Source organism: Oreochromis niloticus, linkage group LG2 (genome assembly GCF_001858045.2).
Source record: "Oreochromis niloticus isolate F11D_XX linkage group LG2, O_niloticus_UMD_NMBU, whole genome shotgun sequence".
Classification (NCBI taxonomy): domain Eukaryota; kingdom Metazoa; phylum Chordata; class Actinopteri; order Cichliformes; family Cichlidae; genus Oreochromis; species Oreochromis niloticus.
Window position 1 is genome coordinate 23,330 of NC_031966.2, and position 16,754 is coordinate 40,083.

Consider the following 16,754-nt stretch of genomic DNA (forward strand, 5'->3'; position numbering starts at 1 on the left):
CTGATTAAATGTCCACTTACTTTTCTACACACTGACAGAAAGAGGAGTTTGATGGGTCCAGCCTACATTTGATCAAAGTGGGTTATGTGTGGCCCGTGATGTAAAAGAAATTTGACATCCCTGTTTTACCATATACATGTCAAGTACTTTATCTACCTCTGTATCTGACTCATACATGACCAATTTTCAATCATTAGTTAACTTAACATGCACATTTCGTTGACTGGGGGGAAACTGAAGTATAGAGAAGAATTTTCACATAGAAATGACCAGCCAACGTCAGTGTGTGTGGGATTGTGAACCAAGATGATAATGGATGGCTGACATATATTGTTTGGATGTGTGCTCTATGAAACTAGAGCTAGTGGTGCCACTGATGAAAGGTGTCACTTTATTATGGCGTTATTTTTATGCCACTATTCTGAGCTGTTATGATTCAGTGTTATGGATATTTTTGCACTGTGTTTTTTGTCTGCCACACCAGAGGGTGGCATAGTTTGTGTCCTGTGTTATTGCTGCTATGTGAGTTCCAGGTGGAGGCTGACCAGTGGCAGAGAAAAAAAGCTGCATCTCCCACCAGTGTTCTTAGGGTGGTTCTCATTGGAGAGGCAGGCGTGGATACAGGAGCACTTAGGAAAGAGTTTTTGAGTGGTGAGTTGCCTATTACCTGTTTTGTCCTAGTGTCAATAAATAATGGATAACTTAAAAATGCGGATATTTTTTGTATGAAAGACATGATTTCAGGTATTGAAAGCAGATTCTTTGAAGGGCCTGAGAACAAGGGCAAAAACCCCAAGTATTCTCTGACCGATCTTGATAATGAAAACTTCAGGTTGGTTACATACGAGCTTTGTGTATTACATTTAATACGCATCCGATATTTTTGTAAATGTTACCTGAAAATGAATTATAATCATTTGTCTACACAGAACTGTTGGTGAAATAATTGCAGTCAGCCTCGCCCAAGGAGGCCCATCTCCTGCCTTTTTCAAAGAATGGTGCTACAATGTCCTCTGCTCAGGAGAGGTTGATTTCAGCTGTCTGTCTAAGGAGGATGTTGCAGATGTGGAATCTTCCCTGCTCATCAGCAAAGTGAGCACCTGGTTTAGCTCTGGCACATGATATATTATGAGTATGGTGTTTTTAAACACTTTTAACCTTCTGTATTTCCTCTTTCACATTATACATTTCCAGGTTGAAGATGCAGCAGACATACAGTCTCTGATGTTGTGGGCTGATGAAATTGTCAGCTGTGGATACACAAACCAGATAGAGATGGATAGTAAGGAAAGCATGATCCGGTAAGGGAGAAAAAGTCAGAGAGATCATTAACCCATCCCCCCATCCCCAACTAGTTTTTCATGTTTGTTTTTTTTGTTTGTTTGTTTTTTTAAGTGCTATTGTCTTACACTCCACAACAAGACTGATTCCAATGCTACAGGAGCTCAGAAAGGGCATGGAACTGTATGGTCTTGTGAACCTGATGGCTGTAAATCCTGAAGCTTGCCACAGTTTGTTTGTTACTGGGAAAATCCTCAAAGTAAGTATTAACATAGCAGCTTCATTCTGATCCGAAGACAGTCCACTTATCTGTACTGTAGTTATCCTGTATTTATTTATTAGTTTTGAATGAACAATATATCTATAATATAATCTACTTTATTTCCTTATTTACAGCCAGACGCTGATTTCATTATGATGAGCTGCCAACCACATTTCAGTGAAAAGAGGGTTAGAGGAAGATCATAAATTTTTTTGCAAGATTTCTTGCAGGAGATTGAAGTATCAGGTACTATATAGTATTAGCTGTATATACCTATAGTATAGTATATATACCGTATGCATCTGTTAAATATTTTTGCTTTAACATGCAGGGCACTAGGAAGTATTTTTAGTTGTTAATTTAAAACATTGTAATCCAGATTGCTTTTTATTTAGAAAAGACTTCAGAAACATTTTCAAACATCACAGATGGAAACAAAGGCGGTGCAGGTGGTGAAAAATCAGAGTCTCTTGCTGTCCAGCCTGTGCTCCAGTGGATGACCGGACAGTCCCATGTTCCCATCCTTCCTGATGAAAAGAGACATTTCAAAATAACATGCAAGTTTGACCACGAATGTAAGGAGCGGCTGGGAGATCACTCAATTTGTTACCCAGTTGTGAGCGCATGCACTGTGACTTTTGTACTGTGACTTTTCCAGTGCAGCATCTGGACACTTACACAGAGTTTAAAACCATAATGAGTGCAGCAGTTAGATATGGTGGTGGAATCCACAGAGTTTAACACATTGTTGTCTTGTAATTTGGAAACTAAATGAGCAAAAATGTTTCTAAACATTAGCTGTTAAGATGTTCGTAGCTGTTTCATGAAAAGACTTCAAAACTTTGTGTAGGGTCCCATGTTGATAGATAATAAGTGTGAAGTGTGTAAAAAGTGCTTTGTTTGCTTGTCTACTTGTAATCTGAATGTTTTAGCAAAGAAATCCAGTATTTGAGAACTTAACAGAGCGTTGATTTTCACGTCCATATTAAGTGTCACTGTTGGTTTGACACCTGTAGCAAGATTTGTATGTACAGGTCACGACCGTGTGACTCAGAATAGGTACTTTTGGGAGTAATGTTATTTTGTGTAAGCGTTTTTTCCATTAAATACAACAATTTAAAAAGAATGCCTTTGTTTTCATGTTCTTCTTACTAGATTACTTGCTAGTGACTGCAATCCAGACATCACGCCAAAGTCGTACTACTCTGGTGTATGATGGTTGTATGATGCAACTACATTATACTACACCAACGATAGTCTTAAAAAATAATATATTTTAAAATAAAATAATTAAAGATATTATCCGCAAATTGGGGTTTAATAGAGTTTAGCTGGATTTAGCAACATTTTGGACAGTGGTTCCGGAATGCTAGTGAGCTGATTGGAGACCGTAAGAGCCAATCAGAATCAGAAAAGTCTGTGATTGGTTGGTTTTGTGGCACACTTACAACGGTGTACAGAGAGTTGAGTGTGCACGGAGCAAAGAATAGTCATTATTCCAGAATAGGTACTTTTGGGAGTAATGCTATTTTGTGTAAGCGTTTTTTCCATTAAATACAACAATTTAAAAAGAATGCCTTTGTTTTCATGTTCTTCTTACTGTAATTTAGATTAGTGGTAATTGAAAAGCAAGAATGTATAAAATCACCAGAAGCATCTCCCAGATGTGCAACAAGTGTGTAATTTGTTAATTTCAGAAGAGCAGAGTTAACTGCTAAATAAATTTTGAAATTCAACATTTAAATAAATTTTTAAAAAAAATCTGATTATGATCTGGTACCTCAAGTCTCTCGCCCTCGTCCAGCTCTTGTAGATGTCCCATAAACCAGAGCTGTTCAGGAGTGAGACCACCTTCTGTCCTGAGGGGATGATTATTCCATCCTCCAACAAAGGTGACAAGATCTGCTCAGAGTCGAGGGACAAAGATGTAGTGGACACCAAAGAGATGAATGACATCCGAAATGTCAAGCAGGCCATCCTCCTCGAGTGAGTGAAGAATATCATGGTACTTGCTATTGACCGCAATCCAAACATCACGCCAAAGTCGTTCTACTCTGTAAATGCATTTGAATTTGGATTTCTGGTATTTCATGCTTCAAATCAATATCAGAACTGCTACAACAATCTACCCATGCAGTCAATAATAATATAAAAAACATCAAAAGACTAACCTCTGATTGTGGACACTCTTTCCAGATATGAAACTCGCTCTCCCTGTTCCTCTTGTGGCAAACATGAAATGTGCAACGTCCAGGTTTTCTACTCCTTGATCTGCCCTAACCCTATGATAAAAAATAAATTTAAGGAATTTTTAAAGTTTTCTTTAATGAAACTTGTTGCTAGCATATAAATTTAATCAGGGCATAAAACCTTGATGGCAAGCCGTGAAGTTGGGCTGATCTCAGGAAAAATGAGAATGCAGTTTTTGCCCTGTTGTTAGTTGCTGCATCCAAGTACAGGACCTGCAGTAAAAACAAATGGAAAATTAAAGATCTGGTTTCTGATCATGTATAGTTTTTCAGTTAATAATGCAGTTTCATAATAAGTGTTCAAGGAATATTGTACGGTTCTATGTTCATAGCCATAATTCAAAGCTTGAGTAGTCTATACATCAATATTGGTAGTACTTATCAAAAAATAAAAATGGCCTTTTAATTGAACCTTTTTTTGTAAAGAACTGATTATAAATTTAAAAAAAAAATGCAAATCGTCCACTATGTTGGCTTGCTGAATAACTGATGTTCATGAAAAAATAACCTAATAAAGCTCTCATTTCAAAACTACCAAATATTCTACATAACAGTTAAAATTTTACCTTCCTTGAGTAGCCATCCACTCCACCAAAGATCACAACATTGTACCTGTTTCAGAGGGAAAGCAATCTCACTAAGGCTTGATTTGCAGAACATGTAAGACATTGAAAATAAATTTTTCAGTATGCACACTGATTTGAACTGGACACTTGTCAGGTGTGCTGAAAATAATACCAACTATATGTGAAAGTGGATAAGTTCAATGAGATTAAATATTTTAGTTCTCTTGTCATGAATTTTCTGGAGCACTTACCACATTATGTGTTGATAGGCTTGTTATCATGGAAAATATTGATATACAAAGTGTAAATAATTGCTCAAGAAAATTTACAATTAACAATATTACTGGTTTTGTTACACATCCTGTAATCCTTTTACTTAATATTACTCTATCAAGTGCTTTTTAAAATATTATAAATACACTGAAAGACCTATCAGATAAGGTTGATTAAAGCAGATTTAAAGTATAACGTGCATCTTTCTGCCCAACTTGTGTTAGAGCTATATAAGTGGGTATTTTACCTTATTAGCTTGTGATTTGTGTCTATGTGGACCAGGGAGAGAGGTCCTCGCACCGAGTAGCTTCTTCACACAACACAGCTTAGTTCTGTGATCTGTGTGAAGATCCCTACAGCATCAACTCGATGCATGGAGGCCATCATTCTCCACCAATGAACACGGAGACCCATAGAAACCAAATGTCCTTGAACCATTCGATAGCCAGCATTTGTCATCCGATTTTTGATAGCCGATATGATGTTGTCCAGCTCTTGGTCATTCATTGTGCTGTATGTTCCTCTCACAGACAAGTCAAATTCTGGCATCCTCCTGTAGATTGTTCTTCTTGAAACACCAAGACATTTAGCAATGCAGCTGAGTGTCCAACAAGTTCTTCAGTTTTTCTCTCTCTAGTACGATTTTGGGGTGGCCAGGACTGTGACCAACTTCTGTTTCCAGTTCAATAATGGCCACAGAGCTGATGTTAATTTCACACTGAACCAGATGATGAATGTTTTGAGAGCCTCTGTAATCTCTGACAGACCGCCTATTTGCTGAGAGAAAGATTCAAACAGAACAAGCTCATGACGAGTCAAGAACTCCAAATAATCCAGATTTAGTGGTTGTTGGTTTAAAGCAGCTTCCAGTTTAGAGAGGAGTCTATGCATCATTTGCTGTCTCAGTATGTCCTGTTAAAAGCAGCAAACATGGACAAGTAGTTAGAAAAATACAATGAAATGATGTATCTCAGACAAAAATAAACAACCCATAAAACGAACTACATGAGGTACGTCATTTTTCAAGTTTGCATAGTTTGCAAATTAGCTAACGTCAGTTATCAAGCGAATAATCATGTACAAAATGATTTTATGTTACTTACATGTGGCCGGGACATGTTGTTTTCGTGCTGCTGTTCAGTATTCGACGACATAAAAAGAGAGCAACTCAAATATAATTTGGAAAAATGAGTCAGTTGGCATGGTTGTATGATGCAACTACATTATACTACACCAACGATAGTCTTAAAAAAATAATATATTTTAAAATTTTAATTAAATGTTGAATTTTAATTAAATTTTAATTAAATTTTAATTAAAGATATTATCCGCAAATTGGGGTTTAATAGAGTTTAGCTGGATTTAGCTACATTTCGGACAGTGGTTCCAGAATGCTAGTGAGCTGATTGGAGACCGTAAGAGCCAATCAGAATCAGAAAAGTCTGTGATTGGTTGGTTTTGTGGCACACTTATAACGGTGTACAGAGAGTTGAGCGCGCACGGAGCAGAGAATGTTGTGAGCGCAAGCAACGCATTGCGAGCAAGCGCAAATGAAAAAACTGAGCGAGAGGGGCTGCTATTGTGTGTGTATATGGATAAGCGCAAACACTGAAATACATTTTTTGCACGCAGCAATGAATTTTGTTCACTCAAATTCAGCTTTTATACGCTCAAAATAAATTTCTCCTCAAAATGCAACACTTGCACCTGCAATTTTTTTTTATGTGCGCTCAATTTTTTTTACGTGCGCTCAAAATAGTGGCACAAAAATAACGCCATACTTTATATGACATCACCGTGTCATGATCCCGGGTCTGTCCCTGCATTTTTGCTTTAAAATTCTTGCTTATTTTCTAGGACCCCTCTACTTTGCTGCTTTGCGTTTCTTTTTTCTTAGATTTTTTTGGCTTTCCGTTAGTATTTTGAGTCTTCAGTTCTGGGCCTATTTTGTGGCTGCAGAGGTTTATTTAGTCCCCTGTGTTTCCTTCTGTCTCATCCTCCTCTTTCTTTTCCTTCGGTTAAATTAAGATGCCTCGTGTTTCACTTATAGTTGTTATTCACCTAACGTCTTATTTTGATTTTCTTGACTGTGGTCTCTTACATTGTGTATAAATATATATACCTGATATATCTAAAATGGTGTAATATGAAGACTTTAATACCAGTTAAATAAACTATATATAACTTTTCTTACACTCAGCACCTGAGTAAAATATGTGAACACTGCTGGTGACTGAAGACCTTTACAGATGACTTATATAAGAGTCGTACTGATTTTGCTCTATGGACACTGAAAAGAGAAAATATTGATGTGGTGTAAAATGTCATGTTGAGGATCAGAAATGACAGCCACAAAGACTAGCCCAACAATGTACCTTAAATATTTCAGACAGATATATGCCTGAGCTCTGACCACATATCAGTTTGTCAGAAGAACTCTGTCAGCTCACATTTACCTCTTCATGCAGAGAACAGCTGTCTGCAGTAGGGACCAGCAGACGTTTATACATATGTTTAACAGTACAGGCACACATATGGCCCCACACTAATACCCAAGCACACACATAACCACACTGACATATACATTTCAAGACACTTGCCTAGACAAACCAGGCCAGAGCTGCCAGAATCATTTTCAGATCACTGAAAGTGAGCAGGTGTGTGATAGGTACAGTCTGTCTGTCATGGTAGCCACAACGTGCTCTGACATCTCCTGACTGTGTTGACTGGGTTTTGTGATCCCTCCTGTCTCCTCTACCATCCCTTTACCTTCCTTCACCCCTCCCTTCCTACTCCTATACCTATGGTTGGAAGCATCACATCCTATCATGTCAAACCAGCCATGCAAGGTTTCCCTGCTCCCCCCTTTTCTCTCTGTACAAAAATAACACTGGCAGTAGTGGGTAGATTTTTTTTGACCACCTGGAATTCATGAGCAACATAGAGCAAAATAAATATTGGCATTTCACAGAAAGTAAACCCTTCTCTGTTAATAGCAGAAAAAAAATATTCCAAGTAAAAGCAACCTAACAGAAAAGTCAAATGCCCCCCAAGTGCAGTGAACTGACGCATCAGTTCGATCCTATTCAATTTTATTGATGTAGCTCCAAATCACAACAACAGTTGCTTCAAGGGACTTTCCATCAGTATTTGGAAACTTGGACTCTCCATGACCGATTGCGAAGACTACGTGAACTACCCTCTGAAGGTCTACTAGAAGAATAAAGGAATGAAGTACAGCAAGCTGCCCATGCATGAAGCCTTAAACTGCCAAAGACTCACAGCCTTGAAAATATAGTTGCAGGGAACAGTATGAGAACAGCCCCACCAAGGCTGGAAATGGAACAATGATGCAACCCATAAGACTGCCCACCTCTCATTTAATGTTTTTTCTTTATTTTCATGACTATTTACATTGTAGATTCTCAATGAAGGCATCAAAACTACAAAGAATCTAAAAATAAAAAACATGTGTTCATTCAAAGTAGCCTCCCTTTGCTTTCGATGCTTTGCTTTCTCTCGATGAGCTTCATGAGGTCGTCACCTGAAATGGTTTTTCAGTCTTGAAGGATTTGTTGGCCTTGTTGGTCTTTGTGCCTTCACTCTGTAGTCCATCTCATCCCAAACCATCTCCATTGGGTTTAGGTCAGGTGACTGTGGAGGCCAGGCAATCTGGTGCAGCAGTCCATCACTCTCCTTCTTGGTCAAATAGCCCTGACACAGCCTGGAGGTTTGTTTGGGGTCACTGTCCTGTTGGAAATAAATGATGAATACAACCCCAACAGCACCAGCAAAGCCCCCCCCCCCCCCCACCACACACACACACACACACACACACACACACCATCACACCTCATCCTCCACTCTTCATGATGGGAACCATGCATGTAGAGACCATTTTTTCACATCTTTATTTACATGTGGTAACTTGAACTCTTTTTTTAAAAAAGTTATTTTCTTGACCCACGGTAAAACAAAGCATCAAAATTCTTTTGAGCATTGTTTTTTACCCTCTAAAGTCAAAGCCTTTAGAAAGCTCCCTAGATTCCTCACCCTAGGTAATCAGAATATGCAAATATATATCCTTTTTATCCCCTTTTTGTCTGAAGAACAGCCTGTATTTGAATTTGTTGGGTAGCTGTGGTTCTTTAGTACTTTGGCATCACAGAAAACAAGCTGTAGGCTAGTAGATCAGCAATAGCCAAATACTTCAAGAAGGTAACCTAGGTCCTTAGACATCAGCTCTACAGCAGGAATAAGATCCAAGCCATCAATACAAATGATGTACTTGTCATCAGAAATGAAGCTGGAATAATGAGCTGGCTGCAGGAAAAGATAGCACCTGAGAGATGCATTTTCCCGTTCACTTGAATTTTATTAGTTTTTATGCCTGCCACTCTTCTTTTGTTGTTCACTTGTGTTCCAGTGTTTTAAGGGCACACTGCATACCATCTGACAGTATGTCAAGTTCATCACTAACAGCTCCTTGGCAGTCCCCTTGTTGGTTCACTCATACCATCTTATTCCTGTTAAACAGTCAAACATATTATTGGGATTTTCTCATATGTTAAACTTAAGAAATGGGAACAATTTATGTGTTTTTCCATTAGGATGCTGGTAACGAAGTACCTAAAGATACAATTTAATTGATTGCAAACCTGTAGCAATACAATAAAATGAGTTTGCTTTGGGTTTTAATTAGATATCTAACTGTCCACAGTCTGCTCATATAAAGCCTGCGTCATCCCAACTGGAGCTTGTCTCTCTATATAATCTAATATTTTATGATGCTGCCATCCATTAAAGTAACCAGGGTTGTCATCAATCTTTGTACTTTATCAACAGTCTCAGATTCTTAAAGTGATGCTCAATTAATTTCCAGCAGATTTATAGTTTTGTATCTCAACACTTAGTAAACTGCCCTGTGCACAATTTATGAGGGACTTTGATAAAAATGTTAGTGTTTGGGTATCTTTCACCACGCAGAGGCACATATAGCTTTGTATGTAAACATAATATGCACATCAATGTATGAGGACAGAATAAAATAACATAGCAAGGTGTGGAGTAGGCAGAATGGAAACGGTCTTTTCCAGGAAATAATATATGTTCCACTCCAAACTAATTTGAGACTGCTGTGTGTTTGTCTGGGAAAATAATTTTCATAATTTTTATTACATTAGCAAACACCTCTTTCATTAAACAACATTATGTTGAGACACCCTGACATGGTCCCAGCCCACCTCACATGCTGTCTGCTCTCTCTTTCTGTCACAATTGGCCTGGAGGCCGGCGTGAAGGACCCAGAAGCAGACACAGTGAACTCAGCAATGACTGCACAAGTGATTTATTTGTGATGACAGAGAATACAATGCCTAAATTCTGAACAACCTAAACCAGTGACACAACAAGTATTTACAAGATATACAAGAGGTCAGGAGGTGTCTCAGGGGAAAACTGGGAACGGGGATGAACACAGAGGACAGGATTATCCAGGGCAAGGGCACAGAGTCTCCAGGATACAGGAAGAGCAGAGTTAGTGATGAAATCCAAGGCAAGTGAACGAGGTATCAACCAGTGGAGGCTGTGGCTGATCCGAGTGATTGACCTTGTGGCTGGAGAAGTCTGACCAGTGAGTCCACTACAGTGAAGCAGACAGTGGGACAGGCAGAGAGAGCGAAGGTAATCCGAATCGGGGCTGCAAATGGTGAGAAATATTCCGGGTGAACAGTCAAGCAAGCTGCGAGCACAAGGACAAAACAGGTAAGGCAAATGTTGTACAACAGGAGACACAGAGGTGGCCTGTTACCACGATGAGTAGCTGATGGACTGGTGAGGGAGAGTTGACCAGGCATGGTTTAAATGCACCCTTCACACAGCAGCTGATTCGTCCCAGGTGCAGGAGTTTGTCTGACTCCACCTCAGGGAGGACCCAAGGGAATGGTAAATGGTAAATGGACTGGCTCTTATATAGCGCTTTTCTACTCTTCTGAGCACTCAAAGCACTTTACACAAGTTGTGTAAGTTGTTACACTGAGGTTAATTATGGGTGAACACCATAATTAACCTCAGTGTGTGAAGAGGACTCTCCATTTACATGCACAAATTGGAGTCTATTAGATAGATATGATACAAACCACTGCATTGCAGTACCTGTAATACCTACAGCATGTTCTAATCGCTCTAATAGGATATTATGGTCAACAGTATCGAACGCAGCACTGAGGTCTAGCAGGACAAGCACAGAGATGAGTCCACTGTCAGAGGCCATAAGAAGATCATTTGTAACCTTCACTAAAGCTGTTTCTGTGCTGTGATGAGCTCTGAAACCTGACTGAAACTCTTCAAATAAGCCATTCCTCTGCAGATGATCTGTTAGCTGTTTGACAACTACTCTTTCAAGGATTTTTGATATGAAAGGAAGGTTGGAGATTGGCCTATAATTAGCTAAGACAGCTGGGTCTAGAGATGCTTTTTAAGTAAAGGTTTAACTACAGCCAGCTTGAAGGCCTGTGGTACATAGCCGATTATTAGAGATAGGTTGATGATATTTAAGATTGAAGCATTAATTAATGGCAGGACTTCTTTGAGCCATTTTGTAGGAATGGGGTCTAAAAGACACATCGATGGTTTGGAGGAATTAATTAGTGAATTATGATTTTACTGAATTTACGTTTACCCTTAGCCAGCAGTTTTAAATTTCCTTCAATGTCTCCTGCTCTGGCCCCTGGAAGACAATTGAATATGGTTGCCGGTGTCCGTAGCTTCACATGTCTGAGAACAGAATCACCAATTACCAGAGTTTGACCCCCGGCGGGTGTGTCGCTGAGTGGGGAAAAATGGTTAGACACATGAACAGGTTGGTGGTGTACCTGGGGCTTCTGTTTAAGACTATGCTTCCTCCTCACCGTCACCCAGCCGCCCTCTTTCCCCAGCTGCTTGGGGTCTGCCGGGGAACAGCTAGCGGGGCCTAAGCTATCTTCGACTGCACCAGCTACAGGGGCCTGGCTAGCTACGGGTGAATGAAGGGTGCGAAGCCGAGTCTCCAATTCAGTAATCCTGGCCTCCAGAGCTGCAAATATGCTACATTTGTTACAAGTATCACTACTGCTAAAGGCCATGCTGCTAGCAAGTTGGCTACAAGCTAAGCTAAGCTAGCGAAACAGTAAAGACACAGTGAGTGAATACTTTGGCTATAAATTAGGGAGGGAGTACACAGAACGTGTGCTTCGGATGAAGCACGTGAAGATTATGCCTTGAAGAGAGAATGTTTCTAAAACTTTTTAAATAAATCGCTAAGCAGGTAAGCTACTCAAAAACACCACCGTGTTTGAGCAGGAACAGGAAGTGATACTCTACCACAGAGCACCAAGTGGCAATGCCACCAAGAGTTTGGAACAAACCAATAGGGAGTTGGAGGCTGCCCTGTGTTGTCATCTCTTCCAAGTGTAGCCGGATGGGCTACTCGCCTTTCTTTTCTCTCTCTCGCTCGCTCGCTCTACTGCTCTCGCTCTCTCCTGCGCTCGTTCTTACTGCAAAACTAGGTCAATTGGGAACCCACCTGCATATTGATTGCAGGCTGGCACCAGGTATAAAGCTAAGCCGGTGCTTCTTTGGATTATTCCTCCCATGCATTCAGCGCAAAGCAGCAGTAAATGCTGACACTCTGCGACGGACTGATCAGCAAGAGTAGATCATATGACAGCCACAGGTATGCTCTCGCTTAACCTCAGATTCCCTCTCAGTATTGGAATGTATAGTAATAGTTTTTGCGGCCTGTTGTAGCGCGGCAGGTTGTTTTATTCCGGCGTTGCGGAGAGAGGTGCTTGTGTGATTTCCCCCACCAGTGAGAGTATAGCGCCTCCGGTCCTGGGGTAAGCTGTTCAAACTATTTTTATTAGCATTCACAGCTACCGGAGGCTAAGGTTATATTTGTCTGTTTTAGGGCGTGATCGCTGCCTTCACCTCCGTGGCAACTCACACAGCCTTAAGTGAAGAATCAAGACACCTGCCTAGCCGTTGTTGTGAGGGCTCCTCCTCAGTGGAGCCTGCTGTCTTGTCTTGTCTTGTTTGGTTTTGAATTGTTTTACCTTGTCTTATTTGGTTTTATTAAGTAGGCCTACCATTTCCTGGTTCGCCTGGTTTTATTTTATTTTATCTCTGGATTGTTGCGTGTGCCCACGCTTCTGTGATCGGGCTGAAGCAATTCTTTGCCCGAGTGTCGTGCCGGGGATTTTAAATTGCCCCCGTTGCTGGTCTTAGCCTGTGGGGAGCCAGACCAGCTCGCGATTGAGGCTGGGACCATTACTACCAGTACGGGTGGACCCGCGGGGCACAAGCCTTCCTGTGTGTGTGTGTGTGTGTGTGTGTGTGTGTGTGTGGTTTCTTTTATTAAAGCTATTAAAGTGTGTTTTAGTTCTTTGTATCATCTGTAGCGAGCCTGACGCTCAGTGTCCTGTTATTCTTTTAACATATTTTTCTGTGTTTTCTTTTAGTGAACGGAGGACGTACCAGTGGCCCTGGGACCTTAGGTGGTGGGTCGTTTTCACACTTTCTTTTGTACAGCACCGGGTGGGCTGCAGTGATTTTCGTTTTGTGTGATTTTCTTTTGGGTCCACGGCTGCTGGTAAGTCCAAGTTCCATGATTGTTTTATTTTCACGTTAAGACACTGTCAACAATGACGCTACATTTTGGTTTCTAATATTTTATTTATTTTTATTATAAATAAACTGTTTTAATATTGGAGCCAACCTGCCTCGGAGTGCATCCTTGAATCTGTGCGGCCTCTTTTTATTCCTTTTATCTATTTTTCTTAAATATATTTCCTAGGGGTGAAAATCCCCTAGGTGGCGTTGTCATTTTATTTCCTTTTATCTAACCCCGCCGACCACTTGGTCACACAAGCAAACTACCTGGAGCACAGAGCTTGCTTGGATCGAGTATGCACATAACTCCATGACCTCCTCCACCACTGGCTTTTCCCTGTTTGAATCCTCTTTGGGATGTCAACCTCTGCTGTTTCCTTCAACAGTGGGTGAGCACTCTGTCCCGTTGTATCATATCTGCAGGTGCCAGCGGCTGTGGAGGTTGTTCCAATCTGCCTGCTGCTTGTACTGCTCTTTCATCCTCAGCAGAGCTGTCTAGGTCAGCGTCCCAGCTTCCACCTACACACCTGGTCAAATGGCCTAGGTGTCTACCTGTATGTGCCCCTTCGCACAAAATCTAGGAAAGTGTCCTTTCATTGGCCCATGTGAGGTTGATTCTATGGCAAATCCTGTTTCAGCTCGGCTTAAGCTTCTCGGAATATGAAGAGTCGCAATGTTTCTTCCATGTTTCCCAATTGAAACCTGTTATCTCCAGCCCGCTGTGTTTCCCATCCCTCTGGATTACCCTCTGGATATGTTGAACCTTGTGTGATTAATGTTGCCTTTGAATAAACCTTTCAAATATGTAGACATGAGTCTACACATTTGATACAGTGGATCACGGAATTCTGCTATTAAGATTGGAAAATTGTGTGGGCATTAAGGGTACTGCACTTGGTTCAGATCCTACCTAACTGATAGGAGTTTTTCTGTCAGGTTTGATGGCTCTTCTTCCACATCCAGCCCACTTACCTGTGGGGTTCCACAAGGTCTGTCCTTGGACCAATACTTTTTTCCCTGTATATGCTCCCGCTAAGTTCTATTTTTAGAAAACATGGAATCTGGATCTACTGTTACGCTGATGATTCTCAAATCTATTTTCCCCTTAAAAAGAACTCTGCAGACTCCTTTAAAGTTCTACTTGACTGTCTTGGTGACATTAAATTATGGTTCGAGTTACATTTTTGCATGTAAATGATCAAAAAACGGAGATTATATTATTCGGCCCCCCGACCCCTGTTCTTCCCTTAATGTTGACCTTGGCCCACTGGAAAAGTTCAGAACTCTGTTTGCAAAAGATTTAGGAGTGTTTCTCGATAGTGTTACAAAATCAGTTTCACCCCGGTTCTTTTTATTCCTCGGGCATCCAGAGACGGCACCGGACTCAGTAGTCATTTTCACAAAACCTTTATTCATCTTCAGTTAAGCATGCATCTTCTAGAAGGGGAGACGTGCAAGGCCGGTGTCCCTCTGCAGATCTTCCACTCCTTTGTTTGTTACAGTCAGCTTTATAGAAGTGACCCCATCATAAAACCCCCATGGTGTACTGCAAACTCTGTGTCTGTGTATGTATGCACGAGCACGTGAGTGCCTGTGTGTGCGTGTACCCATGTGTCTATGTGAGTGCATGTGAGTGACTGTGCGTGTGGGTGTGTGTGCGTCGTAACAGTCAAAGCACTGTGTGTGTGTGTCTGTATCTGTGACCCCCACTCTGCATCCACTGGGCCATTGGCCTCTTGCTGTCTTACATTTACAGATAAGCATGTGGAGAGTCTCCTGCAAACCTACTTCTAAGTTTATAACAATTATGAGCTTTTATTAAAGGTACAAGCATCAGCATCAGCAACCCCCAACTGTAGCTTCCTGTCTCCTTTTATGACAGGCAGACCCCCAGTGTCAATAAATTCCTTTCCCTCTAAACAATTACACACTCTCAGGCCTACAGCTAAGCCAAACTGAAACACAGACAAATCCTTCCTTGTTCCTCTGATCTAAACAAATTTAACACATCATATTATAATAATTATTTTCTTGTACTCACAATAGCTGTTTCTCATTAGAGAAACAAATAAATTCTGATATTAAAACCACCTTTTTCCAGCTGAGGGCCATTGCAAAACCCAAGACCATGTTGTCATCCGCCAACTTTGAGAGAGTGATACATGCATTTATCTCTTCTAGGCATGACTACTGCAGTAGTCTTTATTTTGGTATTAACCATCCCTTGCTCTTGCGTCTGCAGTTAGTTCAGAATGCGGCGGCCCGACTCCTGACAGGCACTCGCAAATTTGATCATATCTCCCTAATTCAATAATTAAGTCTAATTGTTGAATGTTGTCATTGTGGTTCTTAAATTTGTAAAGTCTGAGTTCAATCTATAGGATCAAGACATTCCTTTGTCTCTGACCACCTCTCTAGCCACTCTGTGCTGGGGGAGGTTTTATCACAGACGCATCCCTTGTGAAGATTCTGTTTGTTGTTTGGTAAGCTTCCTGCCCTTTGTATGGCTTCACTGTGTTGTGCATGGTGAACCAATACAGGAATTGAGCCATATATTGGGTGTGGGGGAGATAACCATTTTATGACCGAGGATTTTGTTAGAAACAGTTGTGATCAGGAAGTCACGCATACAGAGACACATGCATACAGAGACACACACACATTCTCATATGCATACACACACACACACGTTCTTGCACATGCATACAGGTGTTTACACATACACACACATAGTGCCTTGTCTTAGAACCATTTGGGGGTTTTACGGTGGGAGGTGCTTTTGCTGTGATGTGTATTGTGTGAACTGTTTTTCCCAATAAAAGGCAGCGAGCGGAGGCCGGAGTCGGGGTCATTTTGTGATATAGGATTCGAAGTGCGTTCCTGAGACACCGACTGGGGCCTCCCTTGTGCAAATAAAATCGATCGATCGCTGACTGTCTTGTTTTCCGTTCTTCATGAGGAATAAGTCTCTAAACTAGCGGGGCATGTGGAAACACAGACCCAACAAGCAGTACGTCGTAGAATCTCTGAATGGATTAGCTCCATCTTATCTCTCGGCGCTTTTAACAAAAAATAATCCAAGTGCCCTCATAAGTTGCTTCTGACTATCCCCAGAACTAGAGTGAAAAAAAGAGGTGAGCGAGCTTTTGCGATCTCTGCACCCAAACTGTGGAACAGTCTGCCCCTTCACATTCTGTCTTCGCCAACACTTGACATTTTTAAAACCAGGTTGGAAACACATTTGTACTCTCCAGCTTTCAATTATGACGAGACTTTTATAGTAGTTACTATGTATGTTTACTTATTTATCTCTACTATGTACACTTTGGCTCGACCCATGTTGTTTTTAAATGTGCTTATAAATAAATTTGGATTTTTTTTTAATTTGATTTTGAGTTCCACTTCTGAATCGTGCTAACCTGCTTAAGACGTGACACACCCAGGAGTTTTTTCTTACTTGAAGAGTATTGATAACAA

General features: G+C 40.7%; 1 protein-coding gene and 1 long non-coding RNA gene across 2 annotated transcripts; both read left to right on the forward strand.

Annotated features, from left to right (window-relative positions):
• Positions 1-433: 433 nt before the first annotated feature.
• On the forward strand, positions 434-2,284 carry LOC109194529 (G2/M phase-specific E3 ubiquitin-protein ligase-like). Its single transcript, XM_019361948.2, has 8 exons — positions 434-651; positions 733-832; positions 930-1,092; positions 1,195-1,301; positions 1,396-1,540; positions 1,678-1,731; positions 2,037-2,118; positions 2,202-2,284. Exons 2-8 carry the CDS (start codon positions 735-737, stop codon positions 2,282-2,284), a joined length of 732 nt encoding a protein of 243 aa, XP_019217493.2. The 5' UTR covers positions 434-651; positions 733-734.
• Positions 2,285-12,348: 10,064 nt separating this feature from the next.
• LOC109203233 (uncharacterized) lies at positions 12,349-13,382 on the forward strand. Its single transcript, XR_002063151.1, has 3 exons — positions 12,349-12,505; positions 12,577-12,944; positions 13,127-13,382. It is a non-coding gene; the product is annotated as an uncharacterized LOC109203233 (long non-coding RNA).
• The last annotated feature ends 3,372 nt before the right edge of the window (positions 13,383-16,754 follow it).